Source organism: Echinops telfairi, unplaced genomic scaffold (genome assembly GCF_000313985.2).
Source record: "Echinops telfairi isolate 266 unplaced genomic scaffold, ASM31398v2 ScPeMD7_443;HRSCAF=831, whole genome shotgun sequence".
Taxonomy (NCBI): domain Eukaryota; kingdom Metazoa; phylum Chordata; class Mammalia; order Afrosoricida; family Tenrecidae; genus Echinops; species Echinops telfairi.
This window is the reverse complement of record NW_022104341.1, coordinates 454,706-466,116: the sequence shown is the minus strand read 5'-3', so window position 1 is coordinate 466,116 and position 11,411 is coordinate 454,706. Positions and strand designations below refer to the sequence as shown.

At 42.3% G+C, this 11,411-nt stretch overlaps 1 protein-coding gene across 1 annotated transcript; it reads right to left on the bottom strand.

The window, feature by feature from the left end:
- Positions 1-256: 256 nt before the first annotated feature.
- BCAS2 (BCAS2 pre-mRNA processing factor) lies at positions 257-11,411 on the bottom strand. Its single transcript, XM_004699158.2, has 7 exons — positions 11,296-11,411; positions 11,118-11,210; positions 8,092-8,162; positions 6,388-6,549; positions 4,998-5,048; positions 3,484-3,564; positions 257-833 (listed from the first exon to the last, which is right to left on the bottom strand). Exons 1-7 carry the CDS (start codon positions 11,386-11,388, stop codon positions 707-709), a joined length of 678 nt encoding a protein of 225 aa, XP_004699215.1. The 5' UTR covers positions 11,389-11,411; the 3' UTR covers positions 257-706.

Sequence of the window (11,411 nt, the reverse complement as noted above, 5' to 3'; positions counted from 1 at the left end):
GGAAATGGGAAAGCAAAGCACCAAGGTTTTAAAGATGGTCGGAAATCACAAACGACGTCCTTTGATGCAAACGGTTCTCCAGTGCTTTTCCTCAACAAATGCAAAACCACCGACTAGTCACACAGGTCAAACAGTACTCAGTTTATCTTTTCCTGCCTTCTGCAATGAGCTTTGTGCTCGACTTATAAAAAGGTCTTTCTATACTACTGCTGTTTATCCTTTTTACTGCTTATCCAGTTTTCTCAGCTGGGCAGAATTAAAAAAACAAATCAAAACTTTTATTGTAGCTTAGCGGAATATTTACAAAGTAGATGATCACATTTACAATCAACAATTCACACTCATTTTGTTTCACCACATTCATTTCAATCCCCTCAAATTCTTGTACATGTTGAAAACTTTACATGTTTATATATTCTATGGCTCCTAAAATTTAGCCACCGAGTTTCCATAGTGGCTGTTGGTTCTTCAAGGTCAGGAACTGTTCAGATGCCTGGTCATCTGTGGAAACCAAACTTGTTACAAAATCATAGATGTCTTTATTAAACATAAACATCAAATTGAGCAGTGATTGTTTCTGAACATATCCGTCACCTAGGTAAAATATTTTTTTATTCCACTTTTTGATTTCCTTTTTTAAAAAAATTAAATTTACATATAATTCAATCGTTCAATCATTCTCGTCCTTCTTATAAAACAATTTCTCTCAGAAGTCTTGTCGAATATTTTCTTTGTTTGCCTCGCCATGTTGCTGCTTCATTTGATAGATTTCATTTTCTAGTTGTACAATAGTCCGTTCAATCTCATAATTCTTACTAACCAGAGATACCCAACTAGAAGAGAAAAAAAGAGAGAAATTACTCAAAGTAAAATTTCTTTTGGATGATTTTTAAGGTATATTTTCATCCACCATCATAACTCAAACCTACATTTTTTTGGACAAACATTTGACCTTCGCTTTAATGAAATCATGCGTAAGGCTGGGTAAAGCATTCACTGATGACGGCCTTCCTGCAAAGCGCGTGTCTGGGTGGGACTTAGGAACCCTGCTGGGACTGTCTCAGGCAGAGGTGGTGACCATCCCCTCCCTCCCCAGCTCCAAGCTCAGAAACCAGTCTGTTCCCTGGAGTCTCCATCAGGCCTTGCACGAGTGTTCAGCCTCGCCATATGGAGGGGGCCAGGCTAAGCAACTGTGGAAGGAGCTGTGGGGTGAGTGGTCTCTACTGCTCAGATGGAGCTAAGTCCCCAAGAGCAGCTTAGTCATTGGCACGGGGGGAGGGGGGGAGGGATAAGGCCTGGGACCCTAGGAACTGGTTGCATTTCAAGGACCCCGCCCTCCCCATGTTGAGGTGGAAGAGGGCTTCGTTTCTCAGATGTCACAGCTGGGCTTCAGAAGACAGAGGCCAACTTCTTCTGGGCCTTCTGCCAGGTGCTTTTCCACTGCGAGTCACGGGGGCTTGAAGCGGGTGATCACTGAGGGGCAGCAGGTCTTTGGGTCTAGGCTGAGGGTGGCACTGAGTCCCCTGACTCTTGTCCTTTTTCGGGAAGCAGTAGGGGGGTGGGGTGATGTGGTGTGTGTATGTGTCAGGGGAAGTAGAAGGGTGTGTGTGTGCGCATGCCTGAGTCAGGGGTCCCAGCGAAGGCTCTGAAGTGCTATGGGACACACATAATTAATTGAGCTTCAATTGGGGTGGGTGACTGAGGTGGTTCTCATGATCACTACAAGGGGGTGCAGACAAAGTAGCCTGGAGCAGTGGAGCTGGATTTGGGAGATGGGGTGGCTCTCACAGGGTACAGCATCTCTCGGGTGGAACCCAAGCAGCATAGACCAAGCCCAGCATCTGCCAGGTTTCAAGAACCTCCTCCCCCACAAGCTTTCATTTTTAACTTTCCACTAAAAAACAATTTGAGGCACAAATGAGGGAACGGGGTAAAGGACATATTGTTATCTATGTTTCTTATAACTGTACAATTACAATGATCTCAAAGTAAAAGAAGTTTAATTTAAAAAATAGTAAGTTGCATGTAGTCATCCAAGGCAAGGCAAATGGCCTCTATTTACCTATAACAATAAAGGAAGGAGTCAGGAATATGGAAGATATGGCTAAATACCTCCATAAACAAATGCCCTTTTTTGCCAGGAGGCCTGTAGAGGTAGATGGTGCCCAGCTACCACCACTGAACATTTTCCTCTAAGATTTTTATAGAAGAATCCTGATCGAGAGCGAAAATGCAGAACAGACTTTCAAGTTTTCACAGAACACAGACTTTCTGGAGCCCAAGGGGCTGAATGAATCCCTCAAACCACTGCCCTGAAATCTTAAAAATCAAACAACACTTCAGCGTAATCAATAAAACCTGGTTACCTTGGGCATTCTGTTCTTTTATAAGCTATTTGTATCAGATCAAAATGACAGTAATACCAAAGGCTGTATAGGAACCTTCGGAAGCGAGGAGCTTAGGTCACCAGGGGAAGAACTCAGAAAACCCGAATAGTCGCAGGACTCAAAGAGCGGGATCATGCCATAAAAGGCGCGCCTGGAACCAGCTGACCTGGGGCGTGTTTTGCTCTGTGTGCTCTTAACAAGAACCACAACAAGCCCATCGGACACAGGTAAGGGAGACACAGAAAACTGAGTGATCAATTATCCAGAAGAAGTAAGAACACATGGACCTCCACACCTCTAGATTTATAGGATCAACTTTGAAAAAAAAATGTGTAAGGCTACACAATAACTGGAGGTTGAGGTGATTCTTGCCAAGGGTGAGGCAAGAATCATGTGGGTGACTGAAGGGGAGAGATACAGTGAAGCAAAAACAATACCAAATTTGTGATGCTAGACAGACATTACGGAGCCCTAGAGGTAATGGTAAAGTGCTCAGCTGCTCAAAGGGCTGATGGTCCAAGCCCACCCAGTGGCGACACTGCAAAAAAGACCTGGCAATGTGTGACTGCCAAGATTACAATCTAGAAACCCATAGGGGCAGTTACACGCAGTCAGTATGGGCCAAAACAGCTCAATCACTGGCACTTAACAACATGTGGGATTTGTATACATTAACACACGTGACTAGATGTAGAAGGGCATTTTAAGAATAGAATGTGTAAACAAAGAGATCAAAAGGGAGACACTGACAAACTATCAAAAAAGGCATGGGATCTCCCTCCTGAAACACTTACGGAAAAGGTATACTTTCCCCCCTTCTTTTGAAAAGAGGAATATATGTAGAGTACTAGGCAGAAGCAAAAACTCTAGTCTGAAAAGAGCGTGAAGAGGTGGCTAAGTTAACAGCAGCTAACGTCTTGTCTGTTGCTCTCTCATCACTTCAGAAGCGGCCATGAAGGGTGGGCTCCAGATGGTAGCACCCCTCAGATACTATGGCATCATTTTTAAACATGGTTTTGAGTCCTACTGTTGAATCTTGACCTTAACAATGTGCTAAGTGATCGAAAAGATGAATGACGGCAGTGAGGGTACTTACGTTGACTCCATTTCTCTCAGTTTAGACCCAGCTGTTAGTTGCATGTTCTTTCGCTGCCAGTTTAAATCTTGAATATGTTTCCTATAGAAAATCATTTATACAACCCAATTAGACTTTATCCTTAGACTAAATACAACAGAAAAATCAATCATCAACATCAGATAATATCTTTAAACCTTGGGAAGGACGGTTATAAATTACTGCCAGGAATTAATTTGTTTCAATGATTATTTTTTTAAAGGAGCCCTAGTTCAAGGTCAGTAGTTTGAGACCACTAGCTGCTCAGTGGGAGAAAAACCAGGCTTTCAACTCCTGTAAAGAGTTAAGTTTCAGAAACCCACAGGGACAGGTCTAGTCTGTCTTATAGGGTCACCAAGTTGGAATCAACTTATTGGCCGTGAGTTTATGTTTTGGGGGAATTAGTTAAATTATAAATTTTATAGAATGGCTCACTGGAAAGCGTGCGCGCACACGAGGCCCTTTCCCCTGCTGTTCTCTCTAGTTATTACTGTTCAAGTTTGGTGACTTCTACTATGTGTACATGTACAGAGATTAGTTTATTACATACTAATTAGATTATACATGCGAGTCTCTAACTTCTCCCCGGTTTTAAAGTGTATTTCCTGTCTTCTGATTTACAAGGTACGAATGACCTGAGGATTTCAGATGTCAGATCTCTCTCCCACCCTCAGCATGAACACTATGTCCATCAGAAGGGAGACAAAGGTTGATCCAACTATTTATTTATTTTGTTTATACTCCTAAGTTTGATAGAATTTATTCAAACAATTCAGTGACTGATATTTTTTGTGGTACATTTTAAAAAAGCCTTATTGTACTTCATCCATATTTCATATAATTCAATCATATTAAGAAAAGTTGTACAATTATCACCACATTCAATTCTAGAACATTTTCTACTTTCTTGTACTGATTGTTATTCATGTAATTTTTTCTCATATTTTTGGCAAAAATAGTCTACATTAACAAAACATTCTCCAATTCTACGACTTCTATATGTAGCATTCAGTGCCACAACTCTCTGTGTTGTACCATTACTGATAGCCTTTCCCACATTATTCCACCACCATTAATGCAAACTCAATGCCCCGAAGCATCAACTCTTTCTCCTTCACCCATTGTAACCACAGGTCAAGTTTGGTTTCTTCTTTTAAGTTTTCTTGATATAGCATTCACATATGATACACTACCCTGGTTAAAGCAATTAAAAATATGTAAAGGAGTCCATGTAGAAAAAGAATGTTTGGAAACTGATTATGTTAGCAATTGTACATTCTATTTAATGTAACTGAAATTTAGACAGATGCATGTATTACATACCAACTAATAATTTTTTTTAAAAAGAGCTTTATACGTATCATCACAATCAGTTTTAGTGCCCTCTTCCCCCTTTCACTCTCACGCGACAGAGATCTCACAGATTTCTTCTCCCACTCTATCAATTTTATTATAGGTTTACCTAAACTTTATTCTAAAATACAGCAATGACTTACCGTAACTTCTGGAGCTCCTTCTGGGCATGTTCAATCATATGAACTAGGTTTCTAAAGAAGAGAGGTTAAGGTACATTAAGGTGTATTTGTGCCAACCAACAGGGAACTTTCTGGCTGACAAAGTTACATGTTTCTGCTCAAAGCAGTTAGTAACGATTAAGCTCTCTATGCCAAGCATCCAGCAAGATACTTTTAAAATGCGGTTGCTGTTAGTTGCTGTAGAGATGCCCCAATTCACGGTGACCCATGCAAAATAGGATCAGACTCTTGGATTCTGCAGGGTTTTCCCTGGCGGATTTCTTCCTTTATCTCAGTGTGGCAACGACATCGAAACCTGCTGAGCATCATAGCAGCACACAAGCCTCTGCGGGAGTCTTTGAGATGCACTGGCTGGGAAAAAACCTGGGCCTCCTGCCTGCTACCAATGCCTTTAATAAACATTTGTTGTTGACTCTGATTCACATGGAAGCATGAGTTAGAATTAGATAATTTAATTTCCATAGAAATTCTTTGAGGCAGGAGTAATAATTTATTACACCTATTTTACTTGTGAAGAATGAGGTATTTGTCAGAGCTAATTGAAGTCTTTTCCATTCTAGAGCTGTTACCGTTTTTTAAGCTCTTTATGCCATTTCTTACACTGTCATGACTGCTTTTCGTAAGTGGAAAGTATCTGATATGGGTCGTCATTTAGAACCCCCTTTCCGTTCTAGTTGTGTATAAACATCTGTCTTACCTTGCTTCCCTACTGTGTACCCCGAGCTCGAGGAGGGAAAAAGAAAAGTGGAAGGCTGACAACACAGTCCAAGTCTGCTCACCTGAGTTACTCTCCTGTCTCAGACTGCTCTCCTTCTACGAGCCGTGATTCTCGCTCAAGTTTTTACACAGCTAGGTCTCCCTTGATTTTCCCTCAGCCACCCCAGTTCACATGGCTTTAAACACCTCCCAACCATCAGTGGTAGACTTTCACTCAAGTCAAACGATCCTCTCTAAACGTCATGGTCTTTTCTTCCTTACACTATTGAGATGCTCAGAGGATTTTCAGCTCCATGGTGCCCAAAGACAGTCTAGCACCCAAACTTTAAAAATAAGGAAAATGAACTCAAGGTAGATAATAATGATGAAGCTACTTACACAAAACAAAAATAGGAGCTTAGAGGCTAGCTCTGACAGCAAATTCTTTTCTGTTGTTCTCTTGTTATAAAGATCTCCACAGAGTGATGTGTAAGATTGAGCCTTATAGCAGTGGGGCTTCATATGGGTCGGTAGTCTGTGGGCCCCGTCCCAAGTTAGAATACAGCTATGCTTATTTTCAACTCACAACCCCTAACAAAGTTGGGGAAGGGACAGATTTTAAGCAAGATAAAGTAGACAAAGAAACCGCTCTTACTCATTATATACTTTCCAGGCATTGCACCCATGCTGTGACATGAGCTCCAGATTCTCAATTCGAACGGCTTGGTGCTCTAACTGGGCCATGGAGTTGTTCACACACTCTTGCCATGCAGTGATATCATTTTTCTGACCCGATGAAGGGGCTGGAAGCTCATATCTAAAATTAAAGAACAAAAAAGCAAAGTAAAATCATATTTCCCCAAACTGTTGTTCTTCCTAACAGAGTGAATGGCCCAGGGGCCTACACATACTGTAAATTCTACCAGAGACTGAAAATAAGATGCATAACTCACAAGAAACCTCCTTATCTTAATTTATAAATAAGATTTTATGTATGCAACAGTAAAAAAGTAATCATGTCATCAATATAAGGAAATAATATAAGCTGAGAAAGATTTATCAATCTAGCCCTGTAACCTATCTCTAGCCTGTTGCCTGACTTGCAGAGTTGGGTGCTACCAACCCTGCAACCCCAAGTCTGAGGTCTCTTGCCCGCTGCAGGACCTGCAGGTTTGGGGCCTCTGAGCCCCAGTAACCATGTGAGCCTTCAAAGGTCTTTAGCTTGTCACTTGACCCAGATTTGGAACTTAACAGCCTTCACCACAGTGTGAGACAGTTCCTTAAAGGAAATTTCTCCCTCTGTGTATATATGTATATAAGCCTCACTGGGTTTGCCTCTCCAGAGAAGCCAGACTCAAGCCCCTCTTTAACTGCATGGTAAGGATCAGCATGGATCCAAACTCTCATCTGGAACGTGTCTAGTCCTCATCTTTCCACTTCATCTCTGTTGCCAACTGTTTCAAGCAGCACTCTCTCTGAACCCAGCCAACCAGAGCGGTTTCAGGACTTACAAGTTAAAAGAACATCTTCTTTCAGAATGACCACCAGCCCCATGCTAGGTCAGAGCACACAACTTAAAAGAACACTACTAGTCCTTTATGCGAGCTGTCTGCACAGTCTTTTCTGGATCCTGGCCATGCCGAGTTAGGTCAGAACACACAGTGCAAGGACAGAGCTCTTTGGGGTGCCAACTAGGCAGCTGCCAGGCCCTGTTGGCTCTCATTACTCCTGTGAGTTTACTCATTCCTTGGAGTGACTCAAAGAATTTATGAAGAGTATAACAAATCTATTACAACCTGAAAAAATCTGAAGAGACACGCAAGGCCAAGGCCAAACCACAGTGTCTCCATGGCTCCAAGATGTGTGGACCTTCTCCTGTGCTGTTTCCAACCAGGAAGCGCACGGAACTTCCATGCTTAGCCATTATTTGGCCTTATTGCAGTTATATTGGGGCCTCAATGACTATTCATGATTGACTAAATCATATCCCTCTTCCTTCCTGAGATTAGCTGACTAGATATGCTCTCTGTGGCCTAGCCAGACCCCACTTGTTTGCACAAATCCTCAACTGTTGCTTGGAGGTGATAATAAAGGGACTTTGATTACTCAAGAAATTCAAAAGGGTTATCCTTTGGGAACCAGACACCTGGTAGACTTTGCTTTGACAGGTGCGTTACTAGTGGTTCTCACAAACGCACTGCTTAAGCATTGCAAGGAAAGCCAGGTTTTTGTTTACAGATTCTGGGGCACTTCTTTCATCTATCATACAAGAACACTGGCTTTGACATGGCTACAGTCCAACTTTACTAATAAATTAAAGGGAACAATGAGCTGCACTCAACTGAGAAAGAGCACTCACCGTTTCATACTGAGCAATTCAATTGGTTGTCGAGCAGCCAATCTTTCAAATTCATTTCTCATTATGTCGGTCTGATAAGTAAATCAGAGAAACAAAATTGTAACTACAAATTGAAACGAGCAACCACTAAATGAGCAATCAAACTAGCCTAACTGGGTTCTTACACACCATCAGTTGCTGCTGAGTCAACTCTGACTCTTGACAAAAGTCTAAATACTTGGTTTTGTGGAAGCAGATCACGAGGCCTTCCTTCCACAGCACCCCTCGGGTGGCGGAACCCTCCAACCTTTCAGTCAGCAGCCATAGGCACTACACTCGACAACAAGCAGTGGCTCCCAGAGATGTATACAATCAGTTACATTGTATTAATTAAATTAAATCAGGGAACGCCCCTCCAAATTTTCTCTGAACTAAATAGAAACTATAGTAAAAATTATATACACACAGTGACCTCAAATTCCTCCAATTCCATATCCAGCTCAGACAGGAAATGTGGCATCTGAATAAGTACTACACCCACCCCCACTTCTCACAGTAGAACACTGCAATCAGGTGGGGTGAGCTGAAAGCCATTCTAAACCTGGTCTTCTCGCTTACGTCCATTTAATTTCTGAGATGGGACTTGGACATGGTGGTCATAACTGTTTAATCATACACCAGTTAAATGTAAAGTCAGTGTTGAGAACCATAAAATAATGTGCTCTGAGCTCAAATCTATACTTTCTGGTCCTGGCTGTTATTTTCTTCATACTTTGCTGGGGGGTAGGAAGAACCTACTCTAAAGATCAAGTACCGTTTACGCACAATATTAACTTAGCCCATGTAATTTCAGTATTCTGCAAGCTTCAACTGTTCTAACAGAGACTGAATAGTAAGCAAGTGCCTTCCAGAGCCCAATTTCCTGCTTACAAGTTTTCTCAACAGCTTGAATGAGCTACTGTCTAACTCATAACCGTACTATCCAACTGTTAAAAATACACAATTGGAGGAGTTGATACCAACGGCTCAAGCAGAAAGCAAATGTTTTGAGAATGATGATGGCAACAAATGTACAAATGTGCTTGACACAATGGATGTACATATGGATTGTGATAAGAGTTGTATGAGCCCCCAATAAAGCGATTTTTTAAAAAAGATACACAACTGAGCGACTCATACATAGCACCACAGTCAATTTCAGAATATTTTCATAACCCAACATCATAAAAACTCCACACACCTCAGTCATTACCCTTCTACTCTCTCATCTTTCCCTGCTATGCAACCATCAATCTATTTCCTTTTTGCAAATTATAGATTTCCTTATTGTTTGCCAGAATAACAAACAAACCTGTCTTGGAGGAAGTACGGGTAGAACGCTCCTACAAAGGGTCATGATGGTACTTTGGACACGTTGCAGAACAGACTAGTCCCTGGCGTAGGACAAGCTTGGTAATAAGAAAACCCAAACTAAGTCAAACTCACCCTCGTTCAGTGGATTCTGATTCACAGCAACCCTTTAGGGCAGAGTAGAACTGCCCTTTAGGCTGTAAACCTTCACAAGAGCAGACAGCCTCACCTATCTCGCAAGGAGTGGCTGGTGGGTTTGAATTGCTGACCTCACAGCAGCTCTGGTCACCCACTCCACCACCAGGTTCCTTCTGGTAAAGCAGAGGTCACAGAAAGAAGGCCCCCAACCCCAGGAACTGACTGCAACAGTGGCTGCAACAACGGGCTGAAACATAACTTTGTTATGTGGCTGCACGTGAGGGCTCTTATGAATTGATTTGACAGCACTGAGCATCTAAAAACACCCATGAGAAGACAGCATTTATATTATGAAACAGCATTTCATGGGAATATTTCTATTTAAATTTTTATGAACAGTTTTCCTTTCAACGTCAATATAGATGTGGATGAACTTCTCTGGTGACTCTCCCTCTGGTGAATAGACAAGGATGTGAATAGTCTTGCTATCATGCAGAATGCCTTGGAAGATGGGATTATTGCAGAGGCAGTTAGGTTAAAATTTATTTAATACCCCATCATTTGATCTCCTTTTTGACCCACTTCTTAATATCTTGTTTTCTTTTGTTATTGTTCTTAATTTTGTCGTTTTCTTTTAAAAATGTTTTTCTGTATATGAAATCCAGGATAGATAAATCTACAGAAACAGTAACTGGATTTATGGTTCCTTGGGGGTATGGCAGAAGTTGGGGGGAAGTGGGGAGTTAATAACTATGAGCACAAGAACAAAGAAAATGTGCTAAAATTGATTGTGATTATTGTAAAACTCTTCTTAATATGGTTGAACTACTCATTGGTATAGTTTGTGAATTATATGCCAGTAAAGATGGTTAAATACATATATAAACATAAATGCTGTTTTTTAATAATAAAACCCTTTCATAAATAAACGGTTACGTATAATGGGGAGGGGGAATTCCAAACCCATTAGGTACGGGGATGTCTCAAATTATCCAACAATTTAGAAATAGTATTTTACATCCAGCAGGTTAGACCTTAATGAGTATCTTGAATTCATTAGTAAGATAAATCATTTAAAATGGCACGTAAGTAATTCAGATAGGACATGCCCCCCCTTCAGTCACACTCTTCCAGTGTAAGCACTTCGAGGCTTTCACACAAAGCCCGCCCTCCAGTGGTTTTCAAGAGTCAAAGCAATAAAGCTGCGGACAAACCCAGTACCCACCCAACAAACGAGGATCAATAGTTTTAAAGCAGACCTTTGTAATTTGCAGGTTCCTTTGGAAATGTATGGATCCTATTTCAGAAAGAAAAAAAATGTACACACCAATTTTTCTGCCCAGTTTGGGATTCACGAACTTACCAGAAAATCCTTCTAGGGGTCTCGGGATCAGAAACCGAGTCGTTTGTCACGGGTAGAAACTGCGCGACAAGGTCGGCCACGGCTGCGCGACGGGTAACGCGGGCGTTTGAAATGCACCTTTACGCAGCTGAGGCTGTCAATGCAGACACCCACCGGAAAGCTCTCTGATAACGCTGGGCTCAAGAAGCCCACTTACCTCAAAGGCCGAATAGTCCGGGGCCGTCAGGTAGCTCAGGTAGTTCTTGGTGGGGCGGTACCGGCGAGTCTCCTCCTCCACCAGCGCGGCCGCCTGCGGAGGGGAACAGCGGCTCAGCGGGGCGGGAACGGTCACGTGCTCCCGAGCGGCGGCCGGCTGCCCGCGACCCCTTACTCACCGCTTCCCGCACGCCGGGTGCCTCATAACCTTGGTCAAAGTAGGGGAGCGCATCCACCACGGCTTCGCCCGCCACCAAGCCCGTGCCCGCCATCGCAGCCGCGGAATTTCGAGAAC